The 20,860-nt window shown below is 39.6% G+C and overlaps 1 protein-coding gene across 2 annotated transcripts in view; it reads left to right on the top strand.

Moving 5' to 3' along the window:
* UBAC2 (UBA domain containing 2) overlaps window positions 1-20,860 on the top strand; it is a 146,161-nt gene that overhangs the window by 113,609 nt on the left and 11,692 nt on the right. For both annotated transcript variants that reach the window (XM_005303896.5, XM_065581043.1), the window contains one exon: window positions 10,746-10,991. In XM_005303896.5, coding sequence (XP_005303953.1) covers window positions 10,746-10,991 — 246 coding nt within the window. The remainder of the gene's footprint in view (window positions 1-10,745; window positions 10,992-20,860) is intronic.

Raw genomic sequence — 20,860 nt, 5'->3', positions numbered from 1 at the left:
ATTTTGAACACAAACAGAAGAATGGAAGGGATGGGTGAAAAAAATGTATGAAATAATTGGGTGTGAGAGGAGGAAGCAAATCAAAGGTCAGGGAAATGAAAAAATAAATGAGGGGAGTGTTGGGGGAAGTGGAATGACCAAATGGGAAGTACATCGGGGAGAAATGTATAGAATAATAAGTCATGGAAAAAGTTGAGGAAGTCAGATATGGGGAAGGAAAGGCATCACAACCTTAAAATACAAACACATGCTTTGTTACAGTACCAGCGTCTTGTTAGTTTTTCTGGTTTATACATTATAAACATTTATATAGGAAAGGTGTCTATTGACTTGAGAGAGGAAAGTCAACAAAGAGAGTGAGTGTGTTAGAGTTGGAAGTCATCACTGGAAGACTAAAAGATAAAAGGGCAAACAAGGCAGATGACAACAGATACAGTCTCACCTCCTGAGGAAACACCTTTTAGTCATCAGTGTCTGTTGTAATTACATCAAAACAAAAATGAGGAGCCCACAGAAATGTGCATTTAGGAAAACCTGTGTTGAATAGACAACAAGATTTTATGTAAGGAAGGCTTGGCCAAGAGGTATGCGGATAGTGCTCTGTGCTGCCATAGAAGAAATCTAAATTAAACTACCACTTTTGGTCTCAAGTACAGGTTACGAATGGATGAATGTACTGTGGAGGCAGTACATTCAGCTCAGGGATTGCATTTGGTCTTTCAGTAGTGACCCCCAGACACTAAAGGAGTTACATTAATGGATTCCAGAAAGAATGGACTTCAAAGAGAACAAGCTCACATGTCTGGGAAGTTAGTGACTGCAATAAGGGTGGGGTGAAAGGACGGGACATATATTTGGAGCAAAATAAATCCTAGCTGTGATACAGGCCAATTATTAGATGGAGATGGTAAAATTGTTAATGATAATGCAGAAAAGGCAGGTGCGTTCAGTAAATATTTCTGTTCTGTATTTGGGATGTAGCAGGATGATATACTCGTATCACATGAGGATGAAGAAATACTTTCTATTCCATTAGACTAGGGAGGATATTAAACAACATTTGCAAGGGATATACATTTTTAAATCAGCAGACCCAAGATACCTTGAACCCAAGGTACTAAAAGAGTTGGCTGAGGGGACCTCTGGCCTGCTGAATACCAGGAAAATTCCAGAAGATTGGAAAAGTGCTAATGTTGTGCTGATATTCAAAAAGGACAACAGGATGATCAAGGTGTAACTGTAGGTCAATTATCTTGACATGAATTCCAGGCAGAATAATGTAAAAGATAATACATGATTGATTTGATAATAATTAAAGAATAGGAATATAATTAATGCTAGTCAGCTTGGTTTCATAGAAAATTGATCATGTCAAACAAACCTGATTTAATTCTTTGAGATTACAAATTTGATAAAGGCAACTGCATAGATGTATACTTTGACTTTTGTCAGGCCTTTGACTTAGTACCACACAATATTCAGCTTAAAATGTTAGCATTATACAATATTAATAAAGCACATGTTGAGTGGATTAAGGACTGGCTAACTGATCTCAGAAACTAGTTGTCAATGGGGAATCATCAAATCTAGGGATTTCTTATGGGGATCCATGGATACTGGTATTAGGCTTGATGCTATTCAACATTTTCATCAATAAATATAAAATCACTGCTGATAAAATTAGTGGCTGTCACAAAGATTGGCAGAATGGTAAATAATGATGAGACATGCAGTCACATGGAGTGTTTGGTTTGCTTGGTAATCTCAGCCCATTCAAACAAAATGGCTCTTGATATAGCTAAATGCGAAGTCATACATCTAGGAACAAGGAATGCAGGTCATACTTACAGAATGGGGAACTATATCCTGGAAAGCAGTGACTCTGAAAAGGATTTAGGGGGTCATAGTGGAAAAACTTGGCATGATGCTATAGCAAAAAGGGTTAACGCAATACTTGGATGTATAAAAAGGGGAGTAGTGAGTAGTAGGGAGGTGATTTTTACCTCTGTATACGACATTGACAAGACAGATACTGGAATACTGTGACTAGTTCTGGTGTCCACATTTTTAAAAGGATATTGAACAAAAGAGACACAAAAATGATTTGAGGGCTGCCGCACAATCACAAATTAAACTAATTGAGCTTTTTAAATTTATCAAAAAGAAGACTGAGAAGTGACTTGATTATGCTGTATAAGTAGGACCTGATATTTTTTCCCCATGAAGATAAAGGGCTCTTTAACGTAATGGCTGGAGGTTAAATCCAGACAAATTCAGATTAGTAATAAGGCACACATTTTTAACACTGAATGTGATTAATCACTGGAACAAAATACCAAGCAAAGTGGTAGATTCTCTATCTCTTGATGTCTTCAAATCGAGACTGGATGCCTTTTTGAAAGATATGCTTTAGTCACACACAAGTTACTGTTGCAATTCTGGTCTGTGTTATACAGGAGGTCATAGTACATCATTAAATGTTCCCTTCTGACTTTAAAATCTTTGAATCTATGTGAACACGGGACGATTAAACAGAAAAACTCTCCATGAGCAGAACTTTCCACACTGGTCTATCCATTGCTTATTTCCCTTAGTTTTCCTTTTTTAATGGATTTCAGATAAAGCTCGTTAAATTGTAAACATTTCACTTAGTAAAATAGTACAGAAATGCCTGTCACGTAGAGTGTCGTCTTAGAGCTTCTGTGTTTGTGTTACCAAATGTAAAAGAAACCACAGCTACTTCCTTTATCTTAAAGGGCTAATGTTTAGGGGGAGGCCTTAGGAGGTAGTTGACTTTGTGTGTGTGTCTGGGAGCGGGATTTAGAAATTTATGTTAAGGACTAGCAGAAAGACATAAAGTTAAGAAATTGTAAAAGAAAATAAATAATAAAAGATCTTTTCAGAGCAAGGGCCCCATATCTTCAATGTGCTAAATATTTTGTAACATGGTGAGTGTCCTCTCAGCACGCTGTAGAAGTGGGTCCTAAAATTGTGTTGGAAAACATTCTAAGTGATGATGTTCAAACTACCAGAAAGTCAATCAACCCAGATAAATTTTACTTTGGCAGATCAAAATTCCAAATGTTTTATGTTCCTACTGTTTTTTGTTTTGTTTTAGCAACTGCCAGCAAGTACTTGCACAGTGATTTTGCTTTTTAAAATTTTTAAACTTCTGAATACTTGTTGCTATGTGGGCAATAGCCTTTCAACAATGAGACATATATTGTTTAATGTCAGATACATACAGTTTGATCACTGAATGACTGTAATTAATATAATTTACTGGTAAATTAATAGACCGTAACCACTAGAGATTCTCAAAAGGTCAGTAACAAAAATAAAATATTTTTTTTTACAAAAAGAAGAGTAACTCAAAATTTCTATACCTATCCTTTTTCAAGTCTTGTTTTTAAGATGATACAAACCAAACTCTGCATGTGAATTAGTTGAAGAGGAAGTTCTTTAGAAATATGTGACATTAAAGTGTGGGCGTGACATTAAACCAAGCTGCATCACAAGATATATTCACTGTACCTAATTCCACTCTTGAAGAGTTTGTTGGAAATATGCAAATAATCCCTTCCTCAAAAGATTAGACTTCATGAAAATATTTTTAGAACTAAGTGAGTGATTTGTTAAAAGGTGCGTGCACGTCCAGCTAATAGCTTTATAACTGCAGTAGTAAATCACGAAGGATCTGATGTGACACTAAAGAAAAAATTAACAAATATGGAAGTGGTAGGATGAATTAACAGTGTACATTTAAACAGTGTTTTTCACAATTGAATGCATTCTTCCATGCATTTATGCTTTTTGAGACATTTTAGTGTCCTGCAGGTCAACTATGCAGGCTCACTGTGCTGCAGAGAACTCTTCCTTCAATTTTTATATTTGCCAGGAAGTATATTTTGGACACAGGAGGAAGGGTGACCCAGTTGTGGGGGCACTGGCCTGCGACATAGACTTTCTGTATGACTTTGGGCAAGTCACTTAGCCTCTCTGTGCCTCAGTACCCCATCTGCAAATTGGGGGAGGGAAGAAGATGGGAACTGCCAGGGGCAAAAAACCACCTGTTGAAACATCATGAAAATGACACCCAATGACTAAGCTAGTCACAGGTTACACACGCACACATTTTGGACACGCAAGCTGTATATAAGAACATAAGAACAGCCGTACTGGGTCAGACCAAAGATCCATCTAGCCCAGTATGCTGTCTACCGACAGTGGCCAATGCCAGATGCCCCAGAGGGAGTGAACCTAATGATCAAGTGATCTCTCTCCTGCCATCCATCTCCATCCTCTGACAGAGGCTAGGGACACCATTCCTTACCCATCCTGGCTAATAGCCATTAATGGACTTAACCACCATGAATTTATCCTGTTCTCTTTTAAACGCTGTTATAGTCCTAGCCTTCACAACCTCCTCAGGTAAGGAGTTCCACAAGTTGACTCTGCTCTGCGTGAAGAAGAACTTCCTTTTATTTGTTTTAAATCTGCTGCCTATTAATTTCATTTGGTGACCCCTAGTTCTTGTATTATGGGAATAAGTAAATAACTTTTCCTTATACACTTTCTCCACATCACTCATGATTTTATATACCTCTATCATATACCTCCTTAGTCTCCTCTTTTCCAAGCTGAAGAGTCCTAGCCTCTTTAATCTTGCCACATATGGGACCCGTTCCAAACCCTTAATCATTTTAGTTGCCCTTTTCTGAACCTTTTCTAGTGCCAGTATTTCTTTTTTGAGATGAGGAGAGCACATCTGTACGCAGTATTCGAGATGTGGGTGTACCACTGATTTATATAAGGGCAATAGTATATTCACAGTCTTATTCTCTATCCCCTTTTTAATGATTCCTAACATCCTGTTTGCTTTTTTGATCGCCTCTGCACACTGCGTGGACATCTTCAGAGCACTATCCACGATGACTCCAAGATCTTTTTCCTGACTCGTTGTAGCTAAATTAGCCCCCATCATATAGTATGTATAGTTGGGGTTATTATTTCCAATGTGCATTACTTTACATTTATCCACATTAAATTTCATTTGCCATTTTGTTGCCCAATCACTTAGTTTTGTGAGATCTTTTTGAAGTTCTTCACAGTCTGCTTTGGTCTTAACTATCTTGAGCAGTTTAGTATCATCTGCAAACTTTGCCACCTCACTGTTTACCCCTTTCTCCAGCTCATTTATGAATAAGTTGAATAGGATTGGTCCTAGGACTGACCCTTGGGGAACACCACTAGTTACCCCTCTCCATTCTGAGAATTTACCATTTATTCCTACCCTTTGTTCCCTGTCTTTTAACCAGTTCTCAGTCCATGAAAGGACCTTCCCTTTTATCCCATGACAGCTTAATTTACATAAGAGCCTTTGGTGAGGGACCTTGTTAAAGGCTTTCTGGAAATCTAAGTACACTGTGTCCACTGGATCCCCCTTGTCCACATGTTTGTTGACCCCTTCAAAGAACTCTAATAGATTAGTAAGACACAATTTCCCTTTACAGAAACCATGGTGACTGTTGCTCAACAGCTTATGTTTTTCTATGTATCTGACAATTTTATTCTTAACTATTGTTTCAACTAATTTGCCCAGTACCAACGTTAGACTTACCGGTCTGTAATTGCTGGGAACACCTCTAGAGCCCTTTTTAAATATTGGTGTTACATTAGCTAAATTCCAGTCATTGGGTACAGAAGCCGATTTAAAGGACAGATTACAAACCTTAGTTAATAGTTCTGCAACTTCACATTTGAGTTCTTTCAGAACTCTTGGGTGAATGCCATCTGGTCCTGGTGACTTGTTAATGTTAAGTTTATCAATTAATTCCCAAAACCTCCTCTAGTGACACTTCAGTCTGTGACAGTTCCTCAGATTTGTCACCTACAAAAGCCGTCTCAGGTTTGGGAATCTCCCTAACATCCTCAGCCGTGAAGACTGAAGCAAAGAATCCATTTAGTTTCTCCGCAATGACTTTATCATCTTTAAGCGCTCCTTTTGTATCTCAATGATCATCAAGGGGCCCCACTGGCTGTTTAGCAGGCTTCCTGCTTCTCATGTACTTAAAAAACATTTTGTTATTACCTTTGGAGTTTTTGGCTAGCCCTTCTTCAAACTCCTCTTTGGCTTTTCTTATTACATTCTTGCACTTAATTTGGCAGTGTTTATGCTCCTTTCTATTTGCCTCACTAGGATTTGACTTCGACTTTTTAAAGGAAGTCTTTTTATCTCTCACTGCTTCTTTTATATGGTTGTTAAGCCATGGTGGCTCTTTTTTAGTTCTTTTACTGTGTTTCTTAATTTGGGGTATACATTGAAGTTGGGCCTCTATTATGGTGTCTTTAAAAAGCGCCCATGCAGCTTGCAGAGATTTCACTTTAGTCACTGTACCTTTTAACTTCTGTTAAACTAACCCCCTCATTTTTGCATAGTTCCCCCTTTTGAAATTAAATGCCACAGTGTTGGGCAGTTGAGATGTTCTTCCCACCACAGGGATTCTGAATGCTCTTTTTCCTCTAGCTCCCTCACCTACTAGTCTTCTCTCTCACTCTCTGCTTTTTGTTCTGTGATTTAGTATAGATCTTACATTATGGTAATAACCATTTACTATAAAAATATATAAATTTATATAAAATTTTGTCAGGATAGTTATTTCTAACCCTCTTTGGTGCACTCTATCCCTTCTGGGACAAAAACATTTTAAGGTACCGAAACTATACATGTTGTCCCTTGGTTGTGTGCTGTTAGTGACTCAGAGCTATGATTGTATCTGAAATCGGCATGGAGATTATTCTGGTTTGTGGTTAAAACACCATTAGTCACACTGCAGGATTTGTCAAGCCTGATATATATTTTCCTTTAACTGTGATCACTTGCTTTGTGTTTTGTTCTTGTTGCGGATGTAACATTATGCTGTTACCTACTGAGCTCATTTAAGTTCTAGCTTGTTTTGAAAATCAATGCTTTTTAAAAAATGGACAGATGAAAGCTCCATAGTTTCTACTAGTTGTTCTGGATAGTAAAGAAAAATGTTGAGCGGGTACTCATATTATGGTGCTTATAGCCATAGGCTAGTTTCTGATGATATTGGCAAGTTTCTGGTATAGGTTTACTTCCCTTATAATAGATTTTTAGTAGAGATGTGGGACATAGTTGAGAGGAAATAAAAAAGCTTCCACTCCCATGCCCAATCTTGGTCTAGGTTTGGAAGCCAATCAAAACCTTTCTTTGATTATGGGGAAGTTAATTTCAGTTCAAGCTAAATATGAGTCAACGGTGTAACGCTGTTGCAAAAAGCAAACATCATTCTGGGATGTATTAACAGGGGTATTGTAAACAAGACATGAGAAGTAATTCTTCCGCTCTACTCTGCACTGATTAGGCCTCAACTAGAGTATTGTGTCCAGTTCTGGTGCCTCATTTCAGGAAAGATATGGACAAATTGGAGAAAGTCCAGAGAAGAGCAACAAAAATGATTAAAGGTCTAGAAAACATGATCTACGAGGGTAGACTGAAAAAAATGGGTTTGTTTAGTCTGCAGAAGAGAAGACTGAGAGGGGACATAAGTTTTCAAGTACATAAAAAGTTGTTACAAGGAGGAGGGAGAAAAATTGTTCTTAACTTCTGAGGATAGGACAAGAAGCAATGGGCTTAAATTGCAGCAAGGGCGGTTTAGGTTGGATATTAGGAAAAACTTCCTGTCAGAGTGGTTAAGCACTGGAATCAATTGCCTAGCGAGGTTGTGGAATCTTCATCATTGGGGATTTTTAAGAGCCGGTTGGACAAACACCTGTCAAGGATGGTCTAGATAATACTTAGTCCTGTCTTGAGTGCAGGGGACTGGACTAGATGACCTCTTGAGGTCCCTTCCAGTTCTGATTCCTTTGGGAACACAGGATATGGGATTTCTATGGGTATCCAGTGAACAGGGGCTAGATACACTTAGACTGCCTAAGTGGTGATCAGGCTGGTTGTGTTAAGGAGCTAGCGGGTACAGGTAAGACTCTCTCGCTCTGCAGGCAGATGGTAACAAGATGATGCACAGCCCTTCGTGCACTGAGAAGCATTACAGTCATTTCAGCATTTGTGACATCACAAATGTCAGTGTTTGTGACATGCCTTTTTGATCTGTTATGCCACAAGCAATAAACTGTGACAGCGCTGTGTGACATAGACAGGAAGAGACCAGTGATGGCAGAAGAGAACTGTAAACATGCTCATCACAACAAGGATGTCAAAGGATTATATAACCACCCCACATTCATTCAGTATTTACTTGCTTGGACACTACTAACCTCTGCATGGAATGTAGAATTTATTGATGCAAGTAAAGGAAAAAGTACATGTGAATCAACTTTGTTGCATTTTTCTGATTACATAAATGTCTATTGTTCATCCATTGAGAATGAGAATTTCATTGAGAATGCACTAGAAAAAGAGACAAAAGGTGAAGAAAAGGGATGTGCTCTTCTCGAGGGGAGGGTGGTACTTGAACACTATACCACAGTTTACAGGGTTTACCTTACACCACCGCTCAAGTCATATGTACAGCACTTGAATTCAGATATAAAACAAAAGAAAATATATTTAAGAAAAAACAGAGACTCAAATAAAAAGCAGTGAGAGATGGGAACAAAAAGTTATATGTAAAACAACATACCACAATGCATATTCTAAAGCCTAAATTTAACTAAGAAGTTATCCTCCAGTCTAAAGAAGTTTATCTCACCCTAACTTCTCTCCAGTGTTTTCCACCAAGCTTGGGTAGAGATCCTTTTTTTCATAAAGCAAACTGTGCATTTACTTCCTAGATAAAGAATACAAGGATGTCTTTTTGCTCCTCTAAATATACTAGAATAGACCTTTGATGTTAACCTCAAGATAAGGTTCCCCCCATCACCTGTTTATTTCTTCCTGTTAGATTTTTTTCTGAAGTCTCCACCATCTCTTCATTAGCATTTATCTTAGAATGCCAGTAGACTCCTTTTGTAGGACACATTACACAGTGGTTCCTCCCACTTCCCCCGGAGATAAGTGTCTCCCATCAGATGCTAGAAGAATTTATCTCAAGACAGACTACTTTTGAATGACCTGTTTTTAACTGTGACTTAGAGAACATAAACTTTAATATATATACATAATTCTTCACATATTCTCCATACATACATCTCACAATGTTTATGATGACCGGTGACTTTCATTAGAGACCTTACATGACATTCTTTTGGTGAACCCTAGAAATTTCTGTACCCCTCTACACCCCAGTGCCCTCTGCCAGTTGGCATCCAGAGATTCTTGGGTCATGCAGACTCTAAGACTCTCTGAAGGAATGTGGCCTCTTCTGTTGAGTCATCTTAGCTGCAGGGGCTAAAGCCCTGTAATGGAATTCAGGGTGGCAATTATGATGACTTGTGCAGGGGTTCTCAAACTGGGGGTCGGGGCCCCTCAGGGGGTCATGAGGTTATTACATGGGGGGCCTTGAGCTATCAGCCTCCACCCCAAACCCCACTTTGCCTCCAGCATTTATAATGGTGTTAAATATATTAAAAAGTGTTTTTCATTTATAATGGGGGTCTCACTCAGAGGCTTGCTATGTGAAAAGGGGTCACCAGTACAAAAGTTAGAAACCACTGAATTAGTGCCAAGAGGGATGTAAGGAGCTAGGACAGAGGTGGCCTTGAGAAAACCATAAAAACAGCCATTCTTATAGATGAAACATAGGCTGAAGTTCAAAATTCCAGAGAGGAGGTAAATATGGACCCTATAGGCTGTGCACTTTGTTGAAAGTGGGATAGGGACTTGGCCCATTAACAGGGTATTACAGAAGGAATCTCTTAGGAAGAGGAAGTTTCTGGTTAAACTCATTAACCTCTCTAGTGCTGCCATTTAAAAAGTTAATAGGGTTTTGATAAACTTTAAAAAAAATTGTTAGAAAAATTGCTAGATTTAATTATTTTTAAGTAACAGTCTGTGTACTCTGAAACAGGTAACAATTTAGTTATGTGACCCTATGAAATCCCCACTATTAAAGCTTCAACTTGACTATATCTGTTTTTCTCTGTGTGGGGGTGAGGGGGTGGGGAGTTAAGCAGAAATGCTACCCACCTGTCTCAACAGGCTGGGGAACTTGATGGAGCCAGTGGCGAAAGGAAGGGAGAGAGACTCTGGGAGGCACCAAGGAGCTCACCTTTCCCTCCCCCTTTTGGAGGCTAAGGCACCCATTGGTCAGCAAGGGGCAGGAGGGATGCTGATTGGCTCACATTCCCCAGCTCCAGGGATTTAACATGGGGTACTGTTGGGTGGTTTTTAAAGCAAGTGCCCAAAATCGTCACAATACTCTGGTATTAAGGTCCTATCTCCCCATATCCATTTTAGGGCCAGCCAGGATAATTTGCTTTACCAGAGATCAAAAGCTTTAGCTATTTGAAATTTGCCTATAACTAAGTCACTGAGCGGGTATTTGACTTTACCCCTAAACAAGAAATACACTTGAGTCACAAGTAATGTAATCTGCAGACTTTTAAAAATAATAGTTGGTGGTTGTAGTGGAAGTTTAGGGTGAAGAAATCCCATAGTGTTATATCCGTATTCACTGAGACATGGATTCTCCACTGAAGACTCTGGCTAAATACACCAGATGAAATTTGCCTTGAAAAAGTGAAAGAACAACATACCTCTGTCAGCCAGTTAAGGCTTTGGGTATAAAATATTTTTTTTTTCATTTTGCTTTTGCTTTCAGATTTCTGGGATGTGCTACAGCAGTAGTGTGCTAAAAGTTCATCAGGTGCTTTGTGTTCCCAGCTGGCTGGCAAAGATATTTTCTTGGACTCTTGAACCAATATTCTCATCTGCAGAACCATCCAACGAGATTCGAGTCGGAATGGGAGCAACAGTGGACATCCAGAGACAGCAGAGAATGGAATTACTGGATCGTCAAATCATGATGTCTCAGTTTGCACAGATGAGACGGCAAAGACAACAGCAGGTATACATAAATTATTTGTTAAAGTGTATGATTATGCTGAGTAATGGAAATATGGAGGGAAAGGGGTTTTGGTTAATCATAATTTGTGGATCTAATTTAGGAACCAGTATAGTTTTGTTTTTAAAAATTTTCCCTATTGAAATTATGTAATTAGTATTTCATAGACTTCTGTAATGTTAGTGAACATTTATGTAGATTTTATATTATTAAAGTTCATTACAAAACATGAACTAATTTTCACAAAACAACTTAGAGGTAGGTAGGTGGCATTGCACTGTTTTACCAGTAGCAAAGTAAGCCTGAGGTGTGAAGTGATTTAACAAAGCCCACAGTTGTGAGGTTATGTGGGGACTAGAACCCAGGACTGCAGGTTGTTTGATGGCCATTACCTCTGTGCTGCTACCCAGCAGCCATGTTGGACCTGTGTACATTGTCACATAGATGATCCTGCAAAGATAAAGACCACAGGAAGTACTACCTCAGGAGGCTGTACTGACAGCTTCTTTCATGGCTCCGGATTGGTCCAGGCACTGTATTTAAGCCCAGAAGGAGTTCCAGGAAATGTCCATGCAACAAGGTGGACTCCCCTGCCAGCCGTAGCAATGGACCTGCCTCTCGGCTCGCTCTCCTGGCCCTGGCTGTGCCCCTTGGCTCTGATTCCTGGTTCCTGACTACAGCTCTGACCTTTGGTGCTGTTCCTGGCCTCTGAGCACTACTACTTGGACCAGTAGGCCTGGCTGACCAGGGTGTGTGACAGCGCCACAATTAAAACTCAGCATGTCCTGATGCTCCAGACCATGCTGGCAGTCAGAAAAGTTACCATCCTCTTCAGAGAGTTTGAAAGTCAGCTCTGTTGTTCGGTGTTTTGCATGGGTAAATAGAAGGGATTACATCACCCATATTGCACAATGCTTGTTTCTTTATGAAAGCACACAAAATTCTTGATCTCTAATTTTCCTGTAGATGTCAACCATAGTGCTTTCCTGTTACTGCTTTTAGTGCTTACATTTTATTGCCTATAAATTAGATTGTTAGTCTCTTTATTTTTCTCAGTTTTGATGGAGTGGACAAGGGCAGGTGCTCACCTACTTGTCCCTGTAAGACAGTAAAATAAAGCAGCTGATGCCTCGATTTGTATTTCTCCTAGGATCCTAGAGTGTATATATTGACAGTCTAGTAAAGCCAGGTGAACATGTGGGCTCCATATGAACCTCTGGTTTCTGTAACTAAATTACAAGCTACATAAGAATGAATAATCGTCTGTGTGAGATCTGAATTGCATTTTATTCCTGTGAATTTTAGCCATATAGTAGTACATTCAGCTGCTATGTTATGTGCTGGGTGAAGCTAGTATGGAAAGGAAGGGAGGGGAAAGATCTGATCTGAATGAACAAGATGTGCTAATGTAAAAGGTTAAAAGTGTGGTTTGCATTAGGGTTGAAAACACTGATAGACTTTTCTTATATCTACTATTGAATTTAATTTAGCCTAAAAGAGTCAATAGGATGATATCTGTCTGAAGATATGGGGAAAACATGAGGGGTTCAGCTCTCCTGGCATTCTGGGTATCATTTTCAAGGGAAGATAGTTTATATCAGAGAGATCTTTGTATTTAAAAAGGAGAAGAATGACTCAGCTGACGGAATACACTAAATAAAATGCTAGATAAAAATCACAGCTTGGGTTGAAAAGGACTCCTGGGTAAGCTAGTCTTTCTGCAGAAAAGGACGTAGGGGTTACAGTGGATGAGAAGCTGGATATGAGTTAACAGTGTGCCCTTGTTGCCAAGAAGGCTAACGGCATTTTGGGCTGTATAAGTAGAAGCATTGCCAGCAGATTGAGGGACGTGATCATTCCCCTCTATTCAGCATTGGTGAGGCCTCATCTGGAGTACTGTGTCCAGTTTTGGGCCCCACATCCAGAAGGACGTGGAAAATTTGGAAAGAGTCCAGCGGAGGGCAACAAAAATGATTAGGGAATTGGAGCACATGACTTATGAGGAGAGGCTGAGGGAACTGGGATTATTTAGTCTGCAGAAGAGAAGAATGAGGGGGGATTTGATAGCTGCTTTCAACTACCTGAAAGGGGATTTCAAAGAGGATGGATCTAGACTGTTCTCAGTGGTACCAGATGACAGAACAAGGATTAATGGTCTCAAGTTTCAGTAGGGGAGGCTTAGGTTGGATATTAGGAAAAACTTTTTCACTAGGAGGGTGGTGAAGCACTGGAATGGGTTACATAGGGAGGTGGTGGAATCTCCTTCCTTAGAAGTTTTTAAGGTCAGGCTTTACAAAGCCCTGGCTGGGATGATTTAGTTGGGTATTAGGTCCTGCTTTGAGCAGTGGGTTGGACTAGATGACCTCCTGAGGTCCCTTCCAACCCTGATATTCTATGATTCCCTTTGCAGAAATGTACTGAGGGGTTGTCCTGTACTGTGTGTTAACACTATATGAATTTTACCTAGGGCAATTTAGAACAGCTCTAGTGTCAGTCCTTCATTTACCTTCCTGGTAACATAATTCTATTCTTCATAGTTAGCTTCACTTCAATTTTTAAATTTTAAATTTTTTAATTTTATTAAATTGCCTTGTTGTACAACCCAGACAGTTGCAAATGACCTTTTCTCTGCCCTTCCAGCAATCACTTTTAACCTAGTGTTTATTGTCAAAACTAAACTGGGAACTGTTCAATGCTTCAAAGTTAGTTGTTGTAATAGAAACTAAACTGAAAGTGGCTGTTTGGCCACAAACTGCTGTAAAAGGGGTATCTAAACTTCTGGGAAATAAGAGGAGGCAGAAAGGACCCAAGTAATCAGGAGAACTTTTAAAAGGATTTTAAAAAATTAAAAAGAAATAGTAAATACATTCAAAATAGTAGGTGAAAAAATGTGTCCCTATTGTTTTGTCCTGTCCTTCTCCTAAGAACTATTTTCTATTGTGGAAGGATGCACTGAATTATCCACCTCATGCCAAAAATGGTTTTTGAAAAAGTTCTTAAAAAAACAAAAATGAACCATATTTTAATAGCGTATCTTAATTTTTCTTTGCCCTACACTTCAACTACAACCACTGTTCCCATTACCAGGTTATTGGTGCACTTCAGTCAAATAAGAAGGCAGGTAGCCTTTGGCTTACCTCTTCATAATGCACATGATGCATTCACCAATACCCTACTCATATCCTTGAGTCCCTTATTGCTATATTAGTGAATGCCCAGCAAAGTCAACAAAGGGAAGGTGATGGTATTAATCTATCAACACTTTAGAAAGGCCTGGTATGCAAAGCTAGTAACCAGTTTTTCTTGACTCATACAATTTACTGGATGCCAGTCAAATCACCAAAAGCAGGGCTCAGAGATTCCAGTATGGGTTGATGCAAAAATGAAAAATGGTCCAATTCATGATTGAATACTTGAATGTTTTAAAATATAACCAAACTACTTTAACCTGCAACAAAAAAAGCACATCTGTCCAATATTTTTGAACGTTAACATTTGATAGATATACCTGATCTGCTAAATAAATTCTAGAGAGAGCGAGCAATTTCACTCAGTTTAATAAAATCGCTAGAAACAACGTATCATGGGTGTTGTAATGATTCTTATTGTGTAACATAGTAACATCCTGTTTAATAGAAAGATCTGATGGCTATATTCCTGTATAATATCTCTGAAAAAAAGCTAATTGCTGTAATGAGTGTTGTTTCTGATATTTAAATAGCAGTGATTTGTAAACTTGTTAAAACTTCCTAAATAAATAGAAGATTGAGGTCTAACATTGTCCTCGCGTTACTCTTGTGCAAACCTGTTGCTTTCAGTGAGGTTGCACAGGTGTAACTGAGTGTGTAATCTGAAGACAGTGGGGTTGCACAGGTGGCCTTACAGTTAGAACCTAGATAATAATTCTACTTGTGATGTACAAACTATAAGAGAATCTGGTTCACTCTCCCAGAGCAGTATTGGCTCTGTAAGGTTGACAGTAATAAAAGGTAGCATATTCATTAAAAAAAAAATTAAAGTCAGCAAATATGGCTCTGAATACACACTAGGAGAATGCCAATTTGTGAGGTAGTCTAGAGCAAGCACATTGTTATGCTGCCCCCAAACCAGCCCAAGAGGAAGATTGACTCCTGGACTCTCAATCCCCCTCCTGATCTCCATGTTGCTTCAGGAGTCACAGAAAAACTGTGACAGGTGTGACCTGTTGCAGCATATTCAACCCTACATACCAGTATAGCTACATCACCAGGTGCATTGGGGAAGTGGCGTCAAGGCTCCACGCACTTCTTGACCCTACCTGCCCATTCCCACCCATTTGCCTAAGGTGGGGAACACAAGAGTTCGGTGTAGCCGATTTCCCTTTGCATGCAGGAAGGTATGGTGTACCAGATTGAGGGAGTAAGGAGTTGTCTTATGCTCTTTCCCTTACCCCAGCAAACAGGACAAACTATGATCGATCCCTAAGAAGGCACCAATTTTATTATCACTTTTCATAGCAAATCTATACTTCAGTTCTCTAGAAGAAATACAGAAACTGTTGTAATGAGCCCAGCAAGTTGAGACAATCCAATACAATAAGACTGCAATTTAGGTGGGAGAAGAGGTTCAACTTTAAATCGCAAAATTTAGGAGGAAATTTAAGGGAGAGTTTGAATTCATCTTTCTTTTTTAAGTTTGAGTACCTCAAAGAATAATAATCTGAAGGGAAAAGGGAAAGAGAGACTTAACCAAAGCAAAATTAGCAAACAATGGGATAATGCAGTAGCCTATAGAGTAAGTACCAAAGGGGCCAAAATAAAATAATTCTGAAAAAAAAATAAGAGAAGAGAGAGAAAAATTGAAAAATAGAGTGGAAGAATTGAAAAAAAGAGAACATCACAATGGAAGAGACTGGAAAAAAAAGTATTCATCTGCTGGCAAATATGTTTGATTACTCTTTACTACCCCAAAAATTAGGAGTGTAAAAGATTTTCTCAACTCCTTATTCTTTCCTCCTATGTTGTTCAACGGTTTGTTTAAAGCAGGATTTTCTTGTAGCACTTTCTATGGAAACAGTTATGTTCACTGGCCATTTATTCTTTGAAAATTTCCATGTCCTTTCCCATTCTCTCTAGCTGTTATGCCCCAAACCCAGGGTAACGTGCAGTGCAGTGGAATAACTCACAGAACTTCTGTACTCTTGGACACTCAAACATTTGGAGGAGTAGAATGAACCCACAGTAGGGTTTGAGCTTGAATTATCAAGATTGCTACCTGGTGTATCTCCTTTTGAATGGTGGTATAAATTGTTACTGATAGATTGATACTGGTGTCTGCATATAGCAGTCTGGAGAATTCAGTTGCATTTGTTTAAAAACTGTAGTTGTTATGGTAATTAAATGATTGGTCTTGTCTTGGTTGCTGGTTACTATGGCTACTGTGCTTAAACAACTGATGCTATGTCAGTTGCTAGCTATTTCTTTTCTATACAATTACCGCAGCATTTTCTGTTTGTTTTTTCACGCCCATAATGCTGGCTGTTGGTGAACTTCCTCCATAGATGAAGAATTCTTTAGCTTCCTTCCTCACCAAAATTCTGAAAGATTAATATAAACTTTGTTGTATATATTCACACTCTTGAAAACAAATAAAATTTACTAGCCTACAAGTTCTCTTATTGCTTTTTACTTTCTTTCCATTTCTTTATTATATTTTCTTTCTTTTCTCTCCCACTTTTTCTTCTACTTTGCTTTGATTTTCTGTCCACTCTTTAAGTAGGTTGTCCTGTTTCTCTCTTCTGTCCCTCTTTTCTCTAGGAGTCGATATTTTCCCCCTTGATCTCTCTCATGCTGCTTGTGACTGACATGGCAGTATGCACTCTGCCTTGGGGTCTCATAGGCAGCCACTGCCTCTCGTGGATCCAGTGTATGGAGCTTTAGCCTTCTGGCTACAACACCCTCCAGTTCCACCCCTTAAGTCCTAGAACAACAGGAAACAAGGAACTCAAAAGAGATTAATCTGGCAAGTCTTCAGAGGGACCCTGCCCTTCTACCCAGGGCCTGTCTTCAAACAGGCAGTTGTTCGGTCGGTCTTCCTGAGCCTGGTCTCCCTATTTGCAGGGCGGCTTGCCTAGCTGGCCAGCAGTCCCAGGTTTCTCTCATAGAGGGAGAAATGGAGGTGTGCTCTCCTTCCTGGTCAGCCTCTAACTTAATTAAGTCCTCTTCTTTTAGCTCCCCTTTCCATTCCTGACACATGCTACAGGTGTCTCGGAGTGGGGCTAGTTGGGACAGTCCTCTCATGGACAGTCTGGGGCTTGTACTCCCCATCACAGCCCCCCGCCCGTGTTCTTTTCCCTTATCTGAGTGTCTTTGTCCCCATCCCCAGTCTTTCCCATATCTTGGAGTCCCCTTTGGACCCCACACTTACTTTTTAATCTCTGGTTCTTCTTTGGATCTTTCTTCTCCCCAGCTACTCTCTGGATCTCATTCTCTTTTCCTTTCCCTCCTTTCCCTGAGTGTCCTCCTCCTGCCACAAAGTCACTCTGCAGAACCAGCAAGCATGGGAAGTTCTTTTAGGTCCATTGGCTGGTGCCTTCTGGAGCTCTAGGATTGAAGGGGTGTCTGCTTCTGCTTCTCTAACTCTTTAGCCTCTCTCCTCCCTCTACACAAGGTAGGTTCTGGGATTTTAAGGGCCCCTCCGATGGTTATTCCATCTTCTTGCTTTGTTTTCCCTCCCTTTGCCAGCTCTCCTCCTCTGTTATATCTTCCATTTTCCAGCTCAAGTGAAAGAATTGGTTGGAAGAGGGGAAGAGCTACCACATCTGTACATCAGCCTCTGAACAGAGACTGGATATGACTTTCATTTCCCACTGAAAAACTTGCAGGCGGACAGGTGGCTGAGCAGCAAATAGCTGGATGAGAAGCTTCTGCCTTTCAACCAGCCACTAGTGACACTGTTTCTGAACACAGAAACAGGCACATAAAATGTAGCAAAGAGAGATAGAAAACTGCAGAGTGGAGGCCCAAAACTTGCAGAGACCAGCTGGAGACTTTTAAAGCCCTGGAGAACAAGAACTGGTTTTTCAGCACACAATGCAGCATGCTGAGGTTCAAGTGCAACTTGGTTGAAACCAGTTTTATTATTTCCCCTCCTTAACCCTTTTCTGTCTTCACTTTTTTGCATTACTGTGGACAAGACCACCATCCTTCCTACCATTCAGACCTGCACGCCTTAGTATGTCTTCTCTCTCCTTCCAGCACATTCCTATGTTAACAGATCTTGCTGCTTTCTTCTCTACAGATTTTCTGAAATCTGATCCCCACAGCTAATAACTTCTTCACACCTCGTTTATAATCCTTCTTGGTTATTGTAATCTCATCCTCTCTGATACCCAGGTTGCTTTAAATCAGTCATTCCAAAAGCCTGATGCAAAGATGGTCTTGCTTGCATGTGATTTCCTCTTCTTCCACTGATTCTCACTTTGCCTCCTGTTTTCAATTTAAACTTTCTCATTTTCTCCCTGCACATTAACACGCCACGCCTCATCTCATTGATTGTATCACTCCTCAATGTGCTCTTCACTCACCAGCCTTTTGGCCTTTTTGGTGTCTTTCCCTCAGCAGCAGCGGGAACTGCAAATCTGTCATCCTCAAGAATGAAGTTCATGAGAGCAGGAGACAAATCTTTCTCAGCTACAGGGCCAAGACTATGGAACTACCTTCCAGAGGGGAAGAGTGACTGCATTTCTCTCTACTTTCAGAGAGAAATGCAAAACTCACTACTTGGGCCTGCCTTTCCTACAGCAACAATAACTGAAAAGATGATAGTCAAATGCATGCACTAGCTATCTCCAGGGGAATCTAGAGTACATGAAGGACTTTATTCTATCCTGTGCAAATAAAACACTTGGGCGCCTCCAAGCTGAGAGTGCAATAAAATCTTAAATAGTGTAGCTCACAACCACCCTGGGTGAGAGGCATACACTCGTTCTTTTAACCTTTTTCATATGCTATCATTGCATTGAGTACTATAACATATAGGGCTTTAGGAGCAAACTATACATTCTAATAACTGTAGTTAATATCAATTTGTGTGACCAGTGGTGCTGCCTCCTTACTTATCCAGCTGTGTAAAAAATTATTCCCTGACCTCTCTTTTTAGCAGAAGTTTTTTCCAAAAAAGGGTTTGCTACTCAAAGCTTGCCAAGTATGAAAACTCTTCGGGTGCTATTGAGGTTGGCTTCTTTTGTGCTTGCTTCTAAAATGCACCATATTAAATAAAAATGTTCCGAACAGTAGATAACTCAGTTTTACTCAGGTGTTTCTTACCTGTTTGTTCAAATGTGTCAAAGTCCATAGATGGTGATTTTTACAGATCTGTGTGCCCCACTTTTCTGATTACAATTTATTGACACGTTTTCATAGATTTAAAAATGTAGGTGCTTAATTCATTAAAAATATTAAATTTTCTGGGTACTGATGCAGGTAATGAGGCTGCTGCTGATTTCTCTCTTTCTTCTAAATCTTATTCATGGAAACTGACAAACCCATCAGTATAGAAGCACTTGTGGGTGCTGCTATAGTACATAGAAAATATTCTAAATTAGTAGCCAGTTGTCACAATTACCAGGATTACTGCACCTCTACCTTTCCTGGTTTCTCTACATAAGTCTAGCTTACCAGGTGTCTATCCATCTACCACATGGGGCTCCTGGTAGGTGTAAGATTCCACTAGACACCCCAAAACCTCTGTGGTCTGGATGGCACAATCTGATCCCTTAACTCACAAACCAGTTCTCTCTCACTGCTTTGGGGAGAGTATCTTCAAATCTTGCTCAGTCTTTGATACGCCCTTGCAGGAACCAAATAGCTTTTTAGCTGTTTATAACCTTTTGATCTGTTAGCTTCCAGCATTGGCTAAACAAGGCTTGCAGCTTTGCTGGAGATAGGATGTAGAATCCTCAAATCTAACAGTTTTCCCCATTGCCTTTCAAGTGTGTTGTGGGATGTTCCTATCTGGGAGCCACTGTCTTCCATTCCAGGTGACAGCCCCCATTGAATTAAAGCAATATAGGCATATGATAAACATTCCACTAACGCTAGTATAGCTATACAGTCTATCTCAATAACTAGGTCACATACAATATTCATAAAATTATTATATAGCAGCTCCTCCTCTGCCACACCAATCACTTCTTACTTTCAACAAATTGCAGGGCTTTGCCTCACGATCTTGATAGGTGATAATTTGATTTAATTTATGGCTAGGTTTTTATGGTCATTCTTTTGCTAAGTGTTAAACCTTTTCATCATCAGATTTATTTAGGAACCTTATTTTCTGCCTTGTACAGTGCTGTGTTTGCTTCTCATTTGTTTTAGTAGATATGTATAGGTTCCCAGCATTTAATAAGTTAATATTTGGAATTTAGATGGGATAGAATAGTTAAGTTTGCCTTTTGCTTTTTATAGGAATATAGTTAGAGGAATCAAGAACTTCCACATCAAATCATGCTGTAACTGTCTTTCTAAAACTGTTACCCCTGCAATTATGTTAGCAGTTAATAAGCTTTTTATACAGGGTATGGATATTATCTGTATTTTTCTATTTCCTGTCACTTATCTAGTTTATATTTTTCTGGAAAATGTGTCAGATTTTATATATAAAATTCAGTAATAGCACTGGCTGAAGGACAGTATAGGCAAGTGCTATGCATGCTTCCCCAGACAGCTCTCTGAATTCTGACCTGCAACCCCCTAGCTATTCTGCTTGTGTGCCTCTCTTGAGCAGAGACTGCCATTCATATCACATTTTGCGGTGGCTTTCTGATATGAACCATTGGGCATCCAGGATGAGACTGCAACGTTTATTTCCATCTGTAGCTTAAGACAGAATTA

This window comes from Chrysemys picta, chromosome 1 (genome assembly GCF_011386835.1).
Source record: "Chrysemys picta bellii isolate R12L10 chromosome 1, ASM1138683v2, whole genome shotgun sequence".
Classification (NCBI taxonomy): domain Eukaryota; kingdom Metazoa; phylum Chordata; order Testudines; family Emydidae; genus Chrysemys; species Chrysemys picta.
The sequence above is the reverse complement of the archived record's forward strand: the minus strand, read 5'-3'. Positions and strand labels throughout refer to the sequence as shown.